Genomic DNA, 20,488 nt, shown 5'->3' with positions numbered 1-20,488 from the left:
CAGGTAAATAACAGTCGAGGATCGTTTACCGATGCTTTTGACAGCCTGTAGCGTTGAGCAAACACGGCTGGTATTTGCGAGAACTATTTTTATGTTCGTATAGTTTCGTACCGAGGAAACGTTTTTCGCTCTTTTACAGCTCTGAATTACATGTTTAAAAGTTGGAAAATAATATCGATAAAATGAACATCATTTCATGTTTAAAAAAAAAAACAATGGGAAAATTTAAGCCAACACCTCATTTAAAAAGAAAACGGAAAAACGGTTATCCGTACGATTTAATTTGTACTTATTTATTTATTCACAAAAGCATGCTAGAAGCACGTGTTTTAAAATAGTACTATTAAGCGTTAAAATTAGAAATTTTTATGCATCTGATTATTTAAGGTGTGTAAAACATTTTTGCTTACATAAATATATTACATATATATACGTAATTAATGATGCAATATACTAAATAAGCAACAAAATTAAAATATATGTACGTATGTATATAGCTATAACTGTGAAGTTCTTATCTTATCAGCTTGCGAAAGATCTTGTACATGAAGGATCTTTAAAAAATAATATAATAGGTTAGAACAATTTTTATATGCTAGCATAATTAACCTATGCATGCATAAAGAGACCTCATCAACCGCTTAACTACAAAGTGTTTAACCCCAACAAACCGCTCATTTGAATTCGTCCCCACTAATTTATTTTCAAACCCAGACACATTAACAAAAGCCGTCGGTGTACGAAAGGAGTCCGAAAAAAACCGTATAATCCCAGTCCGAACTAAGCCCAGCGGCTATCTAATAACATTTATTACTCCGATTCCGGTCCCCAGCGTCCACTTCCGGCGGCTGATAAACTGGCGCCATTTTTGCCGCCATATTTATTTATAGGTAGCGATGATGCCGATGCGTGAATCGTTCATTATGGATAGAGTCGGCGACCGGAGTGTAGCGGCTCTTTAACACATTATTTCGCGTTCGCAATAAGCATGTTACAACAATGTAAAGTTTAATGAGGACTGGACTATGTATCTGTACAACCCCCCGACATAAGGGTACGTCTTTTTTTGAAAAAGTATTTCTTTTAATGCTACCATTCTTCCCCTTCTTTTCAGCCGATGTTCACTGTAAGGCATACGCCTTCCTGGAAGATCGCCACGATTGCCTTAAAACAGCCATCATTATCATCAGTCAAAGGAATCGGCTTTCCACAGGTGGAATTAGTGCTCCCCCATTGATTTCTAATGAGAACGGTCAGATGCGGCCTGCATCCCGTATCTCCCGTCGACCTTAGTAAGGTCGTTTGTATATCTTCTGAGTAGACGTCCTAAACTGTTTGCCAGGTCAACACTTCAGAACCTTAATGGCCTGGCAGCCATCAGTACTGTGTCTCAGTACAATTGGTTAATAGATTTTCTTCTCATTATTATTCTTGCACCTAATTATTAATATTATTTAAAAATAACTCAGGATTAATGAATGAAACTTTATACGTTGAATAAATAAATTCGATTTAAAATTAAAATGTAAAATATTATGTTATAAGTAGGCATTTGCAAGCACATTTAACCCTTCGAATATTTTAAAATTTTAAGTAGTGAGCTATCATCGGCTCAAAATGCCAATCTTCTGAGAAGAGCCGTTCACAAACTCAAAGGCTGTGTTTTCTTAATGAAATAAAACAATTCTTAATGTGTACATCATAATATTAATCACGTAAATTCGTCAACAAACCAAATTCCACGCATTTTGATCAATTAAACAACTCTTGAAGACTATAAAAAGATTTATTTAATAATATTCCTTTTATATTATATTTAAAACTAATAAAAAAAGGACTAAGATATCTCGTGGAAGTTTATTATAAATACGTATGCTCATACCCACGAAGAATTTGTTAACTTTTTGAAAGAGAAATTTAGGTGTTACAAGATTATTTTTATTTCTTGTATTTATCTTATGTCTGTCATTATTTTATGTAAGATTTTAAATTTTGGTAATAAATATTTTTTATTAATAACATATTCAGGGGCGACCTTTAAAATACTATTCTTTTAAAAAACCTCCCTAGCTTTTAAATTACAAATAGCCCGAACAGCTGTTTTTTCGCAAATAAATATAGAAATTATTTCGATGGCACTGCTCCATTACAAGATGTTGTAAGACAATGTGCTATGCAAGTAGCTAAAATATATGATTCGAGTAGTATGAATGGTTGATAACTGTCTCACTTTTTAAATTGCAAAAATAATCGTACTGAGTTTACCACTTTCTGCGAATATTGAGGTTAGTCTGGAGCTTTTTTTCCAATGTTCCCAAGAAAAGTGTTAAGTCAGTTAGCTCTAACACTTTATTGTTGCTCTTTCTAAGGCTTGTTTTCTTATAATGTAACCACATAAATACATGAAAAGTTGACAAAAAAACAATTTCATGATAAGCGAATGCTTTAACTAATAAATCATCTCTTTGTTGATATCGTTAATAAAGAGAAATAGTACGAGCGATATCCTTATCCGGTAGATGAGTTCGTAAGTGTCGTGATCCAAAAGCCCCAATTAATCATATCGATGGGAACCGGCGAGTGTTGGCGGGATTTATACGATCGCAAGTTTTCTGCCTCGCACGCAGCCTGGACTAATGACTGCGTTCACGGGAATTAACGACCATGAATTTATATTGATTGGAAGTTTTCCAATGTTGAATGTTTACCCAGACCATTTCCATTTTCATTCAAAAAAAGTGGAAAAAACCGTCTGATACATATTTTTAGTATATATTAGCATCATTACATATTAGCTTAAAATCGTTATAACCAATAATGTAGATGTCATCATACGACTATACTACTTTAAAACAGATATAGAGAAGTATCAAACAAAATTCTATTAATAAGTCGCACATTTCCTCGAAATTAAAGCTAAATGATCTAATAAAATATATTCTAAATAATATTCTTTAAATGTGTTTCTAAGTGCAAATCTCGAGAAAGACTGACCAATTAATAAATTTTCTTTTATATTTTCTTCACAGCACAAGTAAAATTATAAAGAGAGTATACATTTTTCTTTCACCTCTCTATACATGTCAAAAATGTACTCTAAATAAATTCAAAATGGGCGCGTAAGAAAATAATGTCTTGCACACATAAAGTATATTAATGAAAATATAATAACATTAAATGCTAAAGTCTTGCAGTATGCGAAATAGAACAATTTTTTAAGAAAATTTTATTTATTTATTTATTCTCTCTTTTTATAGGTTGTGTAATGGCTAACTTGATGCCTTTAAGCATTCTTTGCAACTAAACCCAACTTATTAATAAAATATGAAATCACTAACATTATTTGCAGACAGCAACATGCTATTAACTTTTTGAAATACGAAGCTTTATTAATATTTTCATTTTAATGACAATATAACAAAATTATTATTAAAGTCTATCGATCATCAAGAAAATATTCTTCTTAGTGGTTATTTAATTCTTTTTAATGGTTATTTATGATCATAACATTAAATTTATTCTTTACAATTTATTTATTTTCAATACAAAGCCTATGGGGGCAGCTAGTGTGATAATAAATATGACATATATTTATGGTTAACTTTTGAACAATTTTTAAATTCAAAAGGTACTCTTGTACACTACGTAATAAATTGTCCCCGAACTCCGGTTCATATTATAATTTAACACAATGTTTGTTTGAAGTGGACAGCAAAATCCTCCACATAAATTGTAAGGAGACGGTCCAGAGTTAGCGAAATACGGAAAAGCGCCCCCGGGACCCGTCCCACACACAAATCATGTTGTCTGCTGCTTTAGACAAAATGTAGCGATCAAGGAAATCTTGGATGTGATAATGTTTTCTTACTCAAAGTTACATTTAAAGACCTTTATCTTCTAAATGAGATATTAATAAGGTAATTAGTTATAAGAGTAAAAGTTTTAAAGTGGTGAACTTTTAGTTTATTTGACATCATAGACCTTTAATATTTTCATAACTATTTATAATCAGCCTATATAATTGCAGCAGCTTGGAATGCATTGACAGCTTGGAAATACGTTACATTATTTTACTTTTTCTATTGAAATGCGAAAGGCCATTAACTTCCGGCAGTACAAAGTGAGAGACATATAATAAACAATAATTAATCTCAATATATAGTAATCCGAATTTGAAAACACTTTTTTTATATATTATCATCATCAAGTTGTTTATTATTTCTGAATCCTTTGATTTTTTAATATAGTGTACCATATATTAATTGACAGCAAATGAGTTATACATTCACTCCTTTAAAGCTTTTACATCTATAACCAATGACTCTGTATGAGATTTTCATAAGTCATTTTTTTTTAAATAATTTATGGACTAATTTGCGTAACAATATATAGCATAATACTAACATAATAATAGCACAGAATAAATAATTAAATTTTAAGCATAATAAAACGTGCCTACACTTACAGGTGTAGAACCAGGCCATAAATGCAGGGCCATGAAAAAAACAGAAGAAGTTTTAACCTAATCAAAGTTAACCACTGTTTTCCCAATATGATACCAACGTGTCCTATTGTTGACCACATCGCATGCAGATAACCAGATAACTTCGACAAATTGCTTGTTTTAAGGAAATTAGGCCATTAAAGACCAAGTAGGCGATCACCTTCCCGCTGATCAAGTCAAATCAATAACATGACTCTCCATAACTATTAAATTGAGCAATATTCTTTAACATTCGATTCCGCTTTCATCTGCTCACGAGATATAATATTTAACACGTTCACTGCGGGCCCAATTTTGAAGAACTTTCAGCTGGTGCGGCTGAGGCCGAATCAGACTCAAGCTGAACTTCCTAGTAGTGCGGTTGAGGCCTTTTCTGCCTCATGTTTCGGTTGAGTGTAAACAGCCGCCGCACTAGAGAAAAAACACGAGTTTTACGCGCCGCACCAGTGCAAAGTCTACCATGAGGCTGAATCGGCCTCAAGCCGCAGTGAACGTGTTAATGTAATAAAAAAATAAGTGTCCAATTTCTTGCTACTACTTCTTGGAGTTTAACTGCCATCCTTTTGAATATTTATTGTATTTACAATTGATGTTTCACAAGCGTCAAAATAAATCATTTCTTTAACTACACTGCGGAAAATAGAGGATAAGATGGTATGGAAAGAGCTTTTCATCGACTCTGTTAAGGCATTTCAAGACACCCCTACTAATCTAACCTTCAAAATGAAGAAACGACTGAAAAGAAAAATTATAGTTTTATAACGCATTTATAGAATGGTGCTCTATGTTATAAATACTTTTTTTTTTAAAATAATATGCTAAACACGTCAGATAGATATTTACAACAAATTTATTGTGTGGTTGGTGTGACTCGAGACATTAGCGCGGTCCATTCAGTTCGTTTGTAAGTAGCGACCGCAAAGGACGCTGCCATCCATCCCGGCGGGTCGGCCCTTGGCGCGCATTACCCGGCCCTTGTCTTTGCCACTTTGATTTGTTGCGCTCAAGAAAAGATCAATCGCCGCGGGCAAAGTTTACGTAACGACTGTTTGCCAAAATAATAGGATTAAATTTTTTGTTTTATAACGTAATATTAAACGTAAATTTAATATTACAATTATATGAAAATACAACGTCAGTATTTATTACGTAGTAATGTTTTATTTAAATTACTTACAAATTATTATTGGCGTGAAATTATTATAACAATTGTAAGCAGGAATTTTTTTGGCGGTAAAATTCTTGACGTTCCGTGCTAGTCAATACACTGTGTTACAAGTGAAACAAGAAATGAAAACATTTTTTAAAATAATGTTATTTTGTAAATATATCTATGTTAAAAAGAAGAAGAGTGAAGATCCGGTTGACTATTTTGTTGACACTAACCAACACAACTACAGCACAAAATAAAAAAAAAATAGTATTTGTTATTAATGAAGCAATTTCGAAAAGGAAATGTATCAACGAGATTACAGAGTTTGTCTCTTACAGTTTATAAACGTGGGCGCAGCGGCTGTTACAAAATCTCCTGATTCATAATTAATGATAATTTCCGGCGGACCGGATTTTTCATTCAAAGCGAAAAAAACTTCGCTCAGCGGAAAAATAATGACGAAAAGAGCTTATTCATTTATGATGTAGACTAGGGGTGTTGAGATGAAGCGATAGCACTACTCTTTTTATTTATCGTCTATTTATTTATATTGGCTATTTGATCTTTGATATCATGATTTTTATTTACAAAATTGTGTTTTAAAACCGAGCGCTTGCTATCATAAGAATATCAGTACACGAAATTTAAATAGCTACCAGAATCATCAAAATGAAACATTTACTTTACCGTTGACAGTGAATACTGCGGTGACATATTTGTATATAAGGAACATGATCACCATATGAAAGATTCTGTATAGTTGACAGCTGTCAAAAGTATCTTATAGAAGACATCTGTCGCTAGCGGTTGTTTTTTTTTTCCATAAGGTATGGCGAATCTTAATTACATTAGAAAGAAACGTTGCTGAATTCTTCGGTCACTTCTTCTTTCTGCATTAACGCTTTCCGATAGGTTGACAGTGTTTCTACACAAGTAATAGCAACCGACCAAGTCGAAGTTCGGTATCCTGAGGGACCTTGTGTCGGAATGCTAATTTATCATCATCGATGGGTGACAGTGCAAGCTGAGATTCACCCGTAGGATCCCTTGAGCTTAATCACTACACGAAGTGTCCGACGGAACGATCTAAGAACCTGGCGGCCTTCCAATTTTCCGAATTATGTAATATCGAGTAGCAACCTGAGCCGAAGTTATCCCTCGAGCCTCGTTACTTTAAAAGAAGTCTTCAACTAGGCACCCTCTACACCCTGCCGTCTTAAACTCGCAAAATGTGCTCTTAGGACTGCCTAAATATGGCCACATCTATCAATTTCTGGCTAATCCAAAATTATTTTTTATATGCCTTTGCCAGATATTATTATATTTTGTGGAAACCATAGATATCGCTTTTTACCTCTTTATCTTTACCATTTTCACTTAAAGAGTTAAACTTTAGATCTATATGATCGTCAGTGTATCTTAAATTAGACATTCTCGAGAATGCTAATTAATTTCCTCGGCAATTCATTTACTGCTTAAACTGCCATCTTGTGGAAAGAGTTTTTTGTGAAAAAAGTCTAAATCTTAAACAATTTTAAAAAGGTTAGTAAAACTTCACTACTTGTATGCTAAGTATGCAATATATTATTTATATGCAACTAGATTTCTGACCTCATTCTTATGCATATGACCATTCTCATTAGCATACTTATATATAATATAATAATAATAATAATAATTGATATTTGGTTTATTTACTCTTTGATAATTGACGTCTAAAAAGTCAAGTTTGAATGAAAACTTACATTGAAATTGGTATTTACAACAGGTGTATTTTTTCAGAATAAGCAATAGTAATTAGGTGGATTTTTTTTTGTAAAATGCTTACGTATGATCACATTGAATTATTTATTTTAATATTGAAACATTTTCCAAATCTATTCCACGAGAATAATGCCATTTGAAGATTTGCATGTCCAATAAGTATGATAAAAAAATATAATGTAAAATGTGGTTAAATTTCTTGATTCTGGAATTCTGTTGAGTGTCAAGACTTTATACTAATATCTTTTTTCTTATATTTGAATGTTGCTGTTCCAGTAGTTTTTTACAGTTTTTCTAACGAAATTTAGACTCAAGTAAACAATGTCTGCTAATTTTCTATACAACGTTAACATGGAAAAATCTTTCGACTCATGTTCAATCTTGCGTGACATCAGCTTCGACGTCAAAACGGAAATATAAGCTTGAAAAAAAGCTAACAACGGAAGCGACGGGCAGGAAGACGCCGACGACAGCGCCGCGCTCCCGACCAAGCGAATTAAAAATTAAACGAGTATCCGTTTCCGGATCCCGTGACATTCTTATTGCTTGTTTTCGATTGGACTTGAAAAGCTAAGTTCTTTTACTTTATTTTTAATATTCTTGACTCTTAAATATTTTTCTGAATAAAATTTTACTTCAATCAGTAACATTACTTTTTATAGGCTTACATGTAACAACGTTACCTCTTCACTACATATGTTCCTTTTTAACAACACATCATCTGTATCATTTATTTCTAACGTAGACTATATGAAAACACTAGCTTAGAGTGACTATTAACTAGCGCCGTCTTTATCGATTTTCATTATTGGTTGTTTTTACCACTATAGTTTGAAGCACTAATATTATAATGTACGGCTGTGAAGGATGCAGTAACCAATAAATTACCAACATAGAAGGATGTCCCGTCGTATATTTCAAAGGGTATTAGGTCCTCCAACGTTTAAATCTCGATATTTTTTAAGAGAATAAGATTTTAAATTAATCTTTTCAGAAAATAGCTCCAGCGTATTGAATGTGTTAGAAAAAAAATGTTTTCTATCAATCTACGTACAATTGTGTTGTATGCTATCAAAATTATACATATATATTTGTGATAATATATAAATATATGGCATTCACAACGTGTTTTGTAACACAGCATAAATAGCGTTTTATTGTTTTTGTTTCTTATGGTTCATGTATGGAGCAAGTTTCGATTATCGATATGTATATAACACCAGCAGTGAGCAGTGGTAGCCCAACGATGATCAAAGATCGCGGGTTTAATTACCGAGACAAACGCTTGTTCATTACGATATATGATTGCCACTGCTCACAAATAACTTTCCATAGAATGGGCAGCAGCGTTCCTTTGCGTACCATAATACCACACAACAATCGCCAACTCGCCTGCTAAGCGTATTCAGGTATATCTCCTGTAGATTTTTGGGGGGAAGTCTAAGCTTTACAGTGAATATCTATGAGATGAAACGACGACTATAACATCTAAAAATTTAATGATTAATACACATATCGAAAGCGCTTTTTTGACTATATTAATCAGCTGAGTGCAATTATCTACTGTCATTTTACCGGTTATAAAGTGATTTTAGATGAGTTGAGAAAATTATTACTGGCTTTTTAATTACCCATTAGGAATTATAGATTAGTGTAATACACTTTAGGTTAAGAGACTTTTAAAGGCCTTTATAAAGGTAATCAGCACAAAGCACTCATATTAAGTCCATCGATAGTAATATTCGGTGATTGAGTAAAACTTCTTTATTGGGAGGTTCCTTATAATATAACAAGTTTTTTTGGGGTTAAAATTTTGCAATGTTAAATATAAAATGTCTCTCCGGTTGTTTGTCTTAAATCGTTTCTAATATAGCTTTTCTTTTTAGCTTCCATTTTGAGTAACTTAAACTGAATATTCAGCGGACCATTCCATTACGCTATAACAATTTTAAAAGACATCTCAGACTGAAAAGAAACTGTACAAATGTAAAAGAGAACACACATTGACGCAAAGTACCTCGCACACATTTGCGGCCCTGTGAACAGACTGTCGGGGCCTCGCTAACAACATCATTTAGGTATGTTATATTAAATCTGAAGAAATGTCTCTCTCTAGACCTTTCAGACGAGGATCTTTAGGGGCGTGTCGCGTGAAGGGCGGAGCTTCAGACGGACACTCCTTAGATTTCTCTTTTTTACTTCACTACGTATTTAGGTAAGCGACGTCCAATTAAACAAGACCTGTGATACTTTACCCAGCATCCTCATTTTCAACTACGACGCCATCTGTAAGGGAGGCAATGGGGGTCTTTGTGTTCTGGATGTATTTATATAAGCTTCGAAACAAAGCTCCGAACAACTTTAGTCGTTATCGCTTTTATAAAGTCCTCGAGACGATTCCATTTTATAGGGTGTTTTCCATGAAACATTTTATTTCTTTTGTCTACTTCTTAACGCTGTTAGGAAAAGAGGTAATCACTTTAAGTTAATTCTATTTCGAATTTGAACAAATTTTATCATAATATGATTAAACATTGCCGACGGATAACGAAATGACTAGAATCAAAGTTCTTAGATTTTGTAAGTTCATCACTAAACTAAATTGATGCTTATCACCTAAATACACGTGTACGCATATTTATTTGTACATATTTTCCAATTAGTCAAAGAAACTTAACCAAACCAAGATATAGCAGATATAGGCTTTGAAACCGTCCAAGCTACACAGATCTCATTTATTCATCATCAGTAGATCAAAAGTAGGAGAATCTTTACAGTTTTCATATTCTAAGTGTCGTTTAGCGATTACAAATCATGTAATTATTAATCAATTGAAGTCCTAAATGCTGATTTATAAAGTTTTTTGTTTTTGAATGTTCATAAGAAAGTACTAATTGATTTTATCTTTTTATATAAGATGTAAATAATTTTTTTTACTATATTTATAAACGTATCATCTTATTTCAGTGAAATGTATTCTTCTGAGACACATTTTATCCATTGCAGCCACCTGTAATTTTGTATTATAATAATCAAGGCATATTGCAAATTTGCAATAAATGAAATAAAAATTTTTAGTACGAATATGACTTCGAAAAACTTTTTATGGAAAGTGATTTAAAAGTATGATTACAATATAACTAACCGACTAACTTTTAGAACTTACGAACATGGTCGGCCCTTAAAGAATGACATAAGTGTAATTATCAATGAATATAAAACTAGGTTAGGTAACTTAGGTAACTTAACTTTTTTTTCCTGAAATAAGTATTGCCATTTTACTCGCTTGAATTAAAGCCAAAATTTATTCAAAACCTCGTTCTCTATTTTGAACCATTCCGTTAGTCTGTGCGGCCACTTGTCGATCGTGTCATACTCGCGTCTATCTCGAACATTGCTTTTCTGAAAAATGACTTAAGTTCTTCAGATTATTACGAGGTCTAGCTAACGTTGACCTCTGAAACCTGCCATATAAAAAGGATTAAAGTCTGGACTGCAGTTGAGCCAATCATCAAATCTGACTAAAAAAATATCATAACATTTAAACCAAACTTAAGCCTTATTGCCGGTGCATAGCTCTGGTACGCCTGCCCGCGCACATAAACTTCTATTCATTTTAATTTTTTTGTGCCAGTGACAAACATTAATATTTCGAAATCGAGTAAATAAAGAATAATTTGCAATATATTACAAACTGTTTTTGCTTTTATTTAATGCATAAAAGTTAATGAAATTTTTTTCAAAATAAATAGCATGCAAAATATATTTTTACGATATTATTTTTTTCTTGCATTACACTATTAACACGAAAATGACAAAACTAGATTAGGATACGCACTAAGTTTAAAACTTGTATGGCGTATATCTACAAACCAGTAAAATAATACACGAATTAAAAGTTCGAATAGAAAATATAAAATAAAATTTGCAACCGAATTAATATAAAGATAAATATGTACGTGATGTTTACAAATCTGACGTTACTAACATAATTTCAGTGATTACAACACACTTCCAGTACAACACAGTTTCGGAAAATTTTATATTCAACAGACAGTGTAACAGCGACTTGGGCGAAAATCGATGATACAAATAGCACTAGGCTCGCGTAGGCTGCGACCATTCCGGTGCCAAAATTTGACATAAGAATACAAATTAGGTTAAACATAATAGATAAGGAGTCAACTGGACATATAATAGTAAATAACACTAAATCCCATTAGGTTATTAGATGACAAGCACACAATTTAAGAATATGAATATCAGGACATAAATAACATTTTAAGTGGTTAAATACGATAGGGATTGATAGAAAATACCTATAAGATATACGAAATTTGCCTTTTAAACATCTATACAGTTAACAAAAATAAGGAAATGAGAGTTTATATTGTAAATAGTAAATTAGTAAAAATAGAATATATAAAGGTATCAAAATAAAATTTAACTAACAAAAACAGAAACCGGTCGAGTAGAAATAAAAATAAGTCAAAATGTTGTAAATCAAAGAAAGTATGATAAAAATCTTATTACCCTAGTATAAGACTCTTCCGTTAGACGGTAAAGGTTTTACATGTGGCTGTCAAAATATTAAAAAAAAAACGACTTGAGAGATTTGAATGCTCCGGTTGTCAAAGATACAATCCTCTTTCTCTCTCTCTCTCTCTTTATGCTGTTGGTACCTAGTTATTTATATCGACCAAAAAACCGCATTTTTACGTAATGTAATAGTTTATTTTTGAAACCATTTATTTTTTGCTTAATTAATGGACAGCAAATTAACTGTACTTTTACAAATTTAAAATTTTTACATCTATAACCAATCATCCTGTATAATACTGTATAATATATAGATACTTTGAGTAATTATCTACTTCAAACATATAACCTTAAGAGAATTAAGGGAGTGTAAAATAACGTACGGAACCGTCGGCCACCCTTATCTCTCGTCACTTCCTTTGAGGTGCAATTGTGCGAGCCTTAATGTGTCGGAGCGCTGCTAATGTAGATATGGGCTCTGGTCTGTAACCGTGTAATTTCTTCCACATTAGACAAGTCTGGTTAAGGAAGTCCCTTCATATTTTGTAGAAAGTAAAATCATTTACTTTACCTATGTATCAATAATATTATAGCTTTCGTTAAACGCACAATGCTTAATATTCATTTATGCACATTATTATCAAAAAAGCTCGTTCACAGTGTTCACTTATGTTCGTCATGAGAAGATTGCTAAAAGAGGCCAATTTGATAGGACTAAATTGACCTTCCCTATAATAACATCTTTCAACAGTAAGCTACGAGACTACTACAAACACAACCTTGTGAGCAAAGCCCACAACAGAACACACAACTCCACTGCTCAGACATGAAAAACTTTTTTATATCAGTGTTTTGTAGCACAAAAATGTATCTGTTATCACCAGCATTACCCCATACAAGTACAGGATACTATGTTTATTAGTTTGGATTATAATTTTAATACTTTATACAATATTTAGTTGCACTTTGCAGGCAAGAATTGTGCAAAAATTTACAATAATAACACATACATTTTTTGCATTGAAAAAGACTTTAAGTCAATCACTCGGCTATGATAATGTACATTTGTAATGATGTTTTGATTTTTATAATAGCGTTAAATAAATACATAAAGTTATAAATTAGAAAAAGATACATAGGCATCGTTACAAATTGGTTTGATCGATGTATGTAGATGAATGAATCAATGAAACATTGAAGTTGTGCTCAAACACATTCAATTTAGCCCTTACACCCCATTACAGCAAATTATCGTTGTCACCTACATCACACTGTGAACTCAACCCTAAGAGAGCTATTTAAGGGAACGTGTGTGTGAGCTGCCTCCGTGTTAACAGAGCACATGTAATTGTGTGCGTTATCTGAAAGATTCCACTTCATTTCCCTCGACCCACGCATAACGTCACATATTATTATGCTCCTTTCTATTTATAATATTATGTCATGGCGTTTCATATATAAAGTACTCAGAGTGAATTCAATTATTTCAGTGAAATTTAAATTTAATTTTGCGAATAATATAAAACACTGAATACAATAATAAACATAGACAATATATAGCTATAGATATATTTAACTTAAGAATGTTAACAATTTCACACTAATGCAATACACATCAATTATGCACGATGAAATATTTTTATAAATTTCAATGTCTGTTCTGTTAAAGTGGAGCTTTTTGTTTTAAGTTTTATTTCTATAATTTATTAATACCTCTATACCAATAATCAATACTTCGATATTTTTATTTCAAAATTACTTATAAACGCGAATCAATTTTTAATGACGCGTTACAAAGCGTTTAGACATGAGCATACACAAACATTACAGTTTTTAAATGCGGTCGTCGTTTAGGAAATGAAAGTCAGCTGTTTTATCTAAATGGCGCTGCGGGGACGTAAAAATGGCGTAAAACTCTCATTTGATACAATAAATAATGAAATAAAATGGTTCATATACATCATTTTGTAACGTGTAATAAAATTATACTGATACTAAATGAAATGTCAGCATGTATTTTAGTACAACATATAGAGTAACGGCTAGATAAAACTTTTGATAATAAAAATATGAACATTATTTGTAAAATAATATGCAAAGTGAAATAAGTGTAAAACTTTTAAAGCTGTAATATGTCGCTCATTTGTCAGTAAAGGTCTTTAAAGCTTTTACATTAATTTTTAATCGCTGTGTATAAAGTGGTCGCTCTCAAATTGTAATATTGATTCATTTTTTCTATTGGAACGCATCAGACCAAAAATTTCTTTCAGTACAAAGTGTATAAAAACAGGCAGTATTCAATAATTATATTTTGTGTCAAGTGATTCGAATTTTGAAAACGCTTTCTCTTACTATTTTATCATAACGTTACTTATTATTTCTGAAATTTATGATTTTTGAATGATATATTAATTGATCGCAAATGAACTATAATTAACCATCCTGTATATACTAGTTTATACATAAATTTGTCGAGGTTTAATAAATCAATTGATATGATGTATACCGTAGAAAGTTAAAATTGAAATCGAGAGCAAATCAACACAAATAAACGGTAACGAAACAATTGTGTTTAGAAAAAATAAGCACAGAACAAAGGGCGCGAACACAAAAGCGTTTCGAAACGCAACCTTTTCGCCGGCATGTAATGAAGCCGTATCTTTAATAGCCGCGATAAGGGCGCTAAATGTTTGTGTACACGCCAAATAATAAGCGAGTCGATCATTTACCGCGAGGGGCGAGGTTTTGACGGGGAAAAAAGAATTTTCGTCGGCCGTGATGTTGCCCGCTTATCGGCGAACGAGATAAGCGAGTATTGAATATCTCTGAGCGACTGGTCATTTCTCCATGTCACGACTCATCATTTTTCTCCGTAAATTGAGCGGTTGCGTGCTAACTGCCTTAGTTGATTTAAAACATGTGATCAATGGTGTGGAAGACGTTTTAGTTATAGTATTTCGAGCAATATTTATGAATTCGAATTGAGTAGGTTGTCAACAAAAAACCTATTTCTCGTAACCCTTTCTATATATATTCTGTTAGGTGATCACTATGAAATAGGTTACATTAGTACATTTTTTTTTATTTGAATGCGACAGGACAGTGACATCTGGAAAAAATTAATTTCACTATATAGTAATTCGAATTTTGAAAACTCGTTTTCTGATTATCTTATAATGACGTTATTTATTTAATAGTGAAAGAATATAATAATAATAAAAACCAATTAATTAATTTTAAACCCATATTTCTTGTGGTATAATATATAAATCGCTTAATACGTTGACGTATTTGCCTAATAATACTTATAAGAATTTAATATCGGCTTTTAACTAAATTGTGTTAGTTACTTATGACTAGACTAATTTTAATATTTTTTGTTTTATACATTTATATTCTTCCGGAATAAAATTGATAAGGTAATTGGTAGGAAATAAACGTTCGATCATATCAATCTAGCTGTTAAAAAATTGAACTCAATCTGAAACTTTTGATTTTTGAATAAGATGTATCACAGATTATTTACCAACAAATGAAAATACATACACCCCTTTAAAACTTTTACACCTGCAACCAATAACCCTACATTTCACAATATTTTATAAGTAAAACTCTTTTTTCTTATTTATATATTACATTCAATATTTACACACCCGCCTACTGGTTACCTCTGCACCAATATTACAAATTTTGTAAAAAGTATAAATAACTAGCTGACCCGGCGAACTTTGTTCCGCCTTAATGGCAATAAATAAGCAGATTGTGTTTTTTTTTGGAAAAATTACAAAAAAAAAATTAAATAACTACATTAATCATTCATTATTATTTCTGTATTTTAGTACATAGGTTGCTCTTCACTTAAGTACCTTGTGATACACGACATTTTTTGTTTTATTATCAGGCGCAAAAACAAACAACGCAAATGGTCTTCCGACCCGTGAACATGCCACGTATAATTGACCATGTGAAAAACATGAATGTTCTAGATTTAAACCACAAACTTTTAAGGATTGGCCTTGTGATTTGTTGATGGTCATGGCGAATGCAAGACGTATCGGAAATTGAAGTCTTTTAAATTCAAACGGCATATCGGTTGGGATCATCGGGATCCTCGGAATGAGAACTTCCTCACCTTTGAATTTTCCTATCATTATCGTAGCGTAAATTACATTGTTCATCAATTTACTAACCACCAAACGCGTACCGTTGCACAGTTTTGGTTGGTTTATGTTTCGAAGCATGATTACTACGGAGCCAACCTTTAGGCGTAAATTGTGCGGTGGTAAGCCAGGCACGTCCAAAGAGTTTAAAAATTCAATTGGATAGTTGGTGGCTTCATCTTCATTTGTGACGCAGTCAATAGATTTGAATGAATGCATTGTTCCAATGATCTTATTTTTAATTATGTAGTTCAGGTCATCTACATCTTTATTCTTAGCCGCTAAAATTGCTCGCTCACTCAACCATTCATTATTTTTGTAGTTAGAAATAATATTTGGAAATACATTGTTGATAAGTTCGTCTTTTGATGAGACAAAATTACAGAAATTATTTGGAAATGATATTAATCCGCTCGATTCATCGACAGGTACTTGACCATTACCGATAGTCAGCAATTGCTCCGAGAAATCTTCAGCAGATGTATCATTAAGCAATGTAACTCTCAGGTTTGTTGTCAGCTGCAGTTTCTTCACATAGCGCCATAGATTTGACGATTTGAGGCAAGCGTTTATTTCATCGGCAGCCGTAGATCTTGGAATTACTGGCAGTATTTGGCGGAAATCACCAGACAGTAAAATCATTGCTCCTCCAAAACATCTCGAGTCATTGCGTAAATCTTTTAATGTTCGGTTAAGTGCTTCTAATGCACGTTTATGCGCCATTGTGCATTCGTCCCAGATGATGATTTTCGATGCCGCTAAAACTTTGGCCATTGTCGAGTGTTTTGCAATATTACACGTTGGTTCTTCAATAGTTTGAAGATTTAACGGTAATTTGAATGCTGAATGAGCCGTACGGCATCCTTCTAACAATGTGGCTGCTATTCCAGAAGAAGCAACTACAACCGCTATGTTGGATCTCGCCCGAACAGTTGCTAAAACTAATGACATAAGGAATGTCTTGCCAGTTCCACCAGGGGCATCTAGGAAATATAAACCACCATTTTCATCAGCGATTGCCTTCATTAAAGTATCATAAACTTCCTTTTGTTGGTAATTTAACAGGGGTACATTCCTTTGAACTACTAAATCTAATTCCTGGTGATCATATTCACGTTTCCGTTCCAATTCTCGATTAAATGCGTCATTCATTTCACGATTTGACGCTGGCATTCCTAACCTCATTAATAAATTACCGCACATGAGGTAACACATATCTTCGATCAAGAGTAAAGCACGATTATGTATCTCCTCATTCATCTCAATATCGTGATTTCTGGAACTGAGGCGACTTTGATGTAAAATATCTTCTGACATACTATCCTTGTATTTGTGCCACAGGTTACATGGGTTTGATGGAAAACATGTCGAAATTATGATAGCGAATAATGTGCGTATCTGACTTGGAGATGCAGAGATAATGGCTTCAGCGATTGTCGTATCCCAATGGGTAACGTTTTCTAATAAGTTCAATTCTTCACATGCAGCACGATATGTTGGGAATATTACACCATTAACAGTTCGTAGTGTCTCAAATGAAGTTGGCCCACGCACATTTACCAGCAACAATCGCAAATAGAAACATTCATCATTCTTTGGATGAACTGTATACATACGACCAAGAGCATCAGTAGAACGCACATCTGGATACCCAGGAACCGCATCACCTTGCTTCCGTCTTTGAAAATTCTTGGATGAAGCATTCCAAGTATAATAACGTGGCATCTCCGAGTAAAGCAAAGTTCGTGCAAACTGATCGCTTTGGCAGATTGCAAAAAAACTGGTCAATGTAGTTGCTGGAGGTGTTTCAGCACGTTGCGTAGCATTCGAAGCCGTGAAATATACTCGTTGACCATTCTCCAAATGCACCGCCAAATGTATAACAGTAGGATGACGTTCGTGAATTGGAAATGCGAATATACGCCAAATCGCTTCATTACAGTTCACATAACGACCAACTTGATAGCGTGAAATTTCATCGTTGGTATTTGAGGATTGCAATCCGAAAACCGCCATATCACTGCCTTTCGTGACATATTTGCAAATATATTTTATGGACTTAACTGAATTGCAGTATTCAACGTTGCAATGTGTCTTGAACGTTTTAGAAATAAGTGGCGAATATGGAACAATCCAACTGTTGTCGACAACGAAATCCATTCTTTTCACTTTCGTTGTGACAGTTCGACCGTTGTCATCTGGTGATCGACGCCGATACAGCGGATACCCATCGTTGCCAGTGACAGTATCCGCCGTTAATTTCCGTGGATATCGTTTAGAGCACTTTCCATCGACCATGCAAGGTGATTGGGGATTGATGGCACCACACGGTCCATGAATCATATTAGTAGTAACAACATCATGTAGGTCTGGATCGACTTCATGATCAGGAATCTCGGCACATATGATATCATCTATTTGGTCAGGCTGAATTCTTTCCACCAACCAAATAAGAATGTGTGCGTGCGGCAGGCCTCGCTTTTGCCATTCGATTGAATACATCCAGCATCGAGTATCTCCAAAGACGCGTTGTTTAACAATAAAGTTCATCAGGGACCGAATTTTTTGCCTGAATATACGTGCTGTGATGTCGTGTCTATCATTTGATGTTTGTCCGGGAAGCAGCAATTGAGTAATTTCTATCCATTTTGGATTACAGGTAAAAGTAATAAAGAGATCTGGCCGGCCGTAATGACGAACATATGTCATTGCATCTTGTGCATATTCATGCATATGACGTGGGCTACCAATGTACGTCGCCGGCAGAATAGTTAATCGACCAATATTAGCTGCATTTCCTTCAGTACTAACTGCATCACGTAAATGGATGTACTCCTCAGAACGCAGTTTGGCTTGGTTTAACCTAATAAATGTTAAACGTTCCGTTTCTATTTTTACATACATGTCAACGCAATACTGCTGAAACAATCAACGAAACCGCAGCAAATAGTTGTCAGCATTTTGACGAATCATCAAACGATATGCATAATAATTCATTGAGCTAACTTTCTTTGTAGTTTCTTCACCTGAAATTCAAAATTTGATAATTAACCATTTCAAAGACAAATAATACAGAAATTAACCATTATTAAGATACTGATACTTTACCATTCAATGGATTTATCATTTTAATATTAAAATAATATCCATCTTCTCCTTGCCAATTCATCAGTGGGTATTGCAATGCGTCATATGATCGATGAGTTTCAGATATTTGTTGCAGTTGCCCAGTATCGCGACGTGTAAGCACAATATCGCGTTTTTCCAATTGTTTACCAACAATCAGGATGGCAACTTCGTCTACTGTTGGAGCATTAAATGTGCGTTCGTGTGTTCCAGATGGTCGTTTATCTGCTTTGATGACAACTTTATAGTCATCATTTGGCATTTGCTCTAAAGCACTCTTAAACAACCTGACCAATGCATGATGTTCATGAAGCAGACACTGCAAGTCTTGAATAATTGCTCGCTTCATTCCTGCATTGATCCCTAGGCGTCGATCAAGTTGTTCTTCCATGTTGCCCATGAAATATATTTGTAAAAATTTATTCTGTGTATCTTCGAAAGGTAGTAATGATCCAATTCGATGGTGGATCTGTCCTTGTATCTACAAAATAAAAACCAGACAGTATTAACTGGGTTATAAACACTTTTTCTGTGGGAGAGTAGAGTTCAGTATTAGCAAATATAATACATACCAATAGATAAAGTAAGTTATTCTTTAACTACATTCTATGTAAGTACAAAAATAAATACCTTAAAAGTCGGATTAAATCCTCCTTCTTCGATAATGTCTGCCCCAAATGACGTCATTTGGAAACAACTATTGTATTTTCGAGTATTTGCAAGAAAGTGGCGTGATTCTTGTGTTTCGCCACAAAGCAATGAATACAATGGCTCATGTGGCGGAGTCAACACTGGCAATTTCACTTTACCATTAAGGCAGCATAATCCAGGCGTTTCTCCGGAAAACTTTAATGCACCACAATACTCGCAAACAACGTCCATTTGCCCAATGCAAACGCTAGGATGCAAGCTGTAATCATTGCTGCAATCGTATCGAAACGCTGCTTGATTCAAATCAGCTAAATATCTTGTTCTGCATCGCACATTATCTATTTGTTGCCTTCTGTTGTTCGCTCGACGATTCTGCATTGCCAACCGAGCTGTTTCACGGGCTGCTTCACTTTGCTCTCGTGATTGAGAAGCACGAAGTCGAGTCATACTATCGCGGCGCTGTTCACGTGCAATTTTTTGTTCTTCTTCAGTCCTTTCATTTGCAGTATTTTGTATTCTTCTTGCATTACGGCTTTGTCGGGAAAGATTCGATCGTCTTGGTCGCGGCATTATTAATTAATCTTCACTTCA

At 33.6% G+C, this 20,488-nt stretch overlaps 1 protein-coding gene across 1 annotated transcript in view; it reads right to left on the bottom strand.

Annotated features, from left to right (window-relative positions):
- LOC137928978 (uncharacterized) overlaps positions 1–19,637 on the bottom strand; it is a 77,676-nt gene extending 58,039 nt beyond the window's left edge. Inside the window, exons 1-3 of the mRNA XM_068771986.1 lie at positions 19,397–19,637; positions 19,127–19,146; positions 16,564–19,039 (exon numbers count right to left, since the gene is read on the bottom strand). Coding sequence (XP_068628087.1) covers positions 16,564–19,039; positions 19,127–19,146; positions 19,397–19,637 — 2,737 coding nt within the window. The remainder of the gene's footprint in view (positions 1–16,563; positions 19,040–19,126; positions 19,147–19,396) is intronic.
- Between the last annotated feature and the right edge of the window lie 851 nt (positions 19,638–20,488).

The sequence above is a fragment of the Battus philenor genome, unplaced genomic scaffold (assembly GCF_028537555.1).
Source record: "Battus philenor isolate CCGP_79_NKW_IND1 unplaced genomic scaffold, ilBatPhil1.0.hap1 SCAF_4, whole genome shotgun sequence".
Lineage (NCBI taxonomy): Eukaryota > Metazoa > Arthropoda > Insecta > Lepidoptera > Papilionidae > Battus > Battus philenor.
This window is presented reverse-complemented; position numbering and strand designations above follow the sequence as displayed.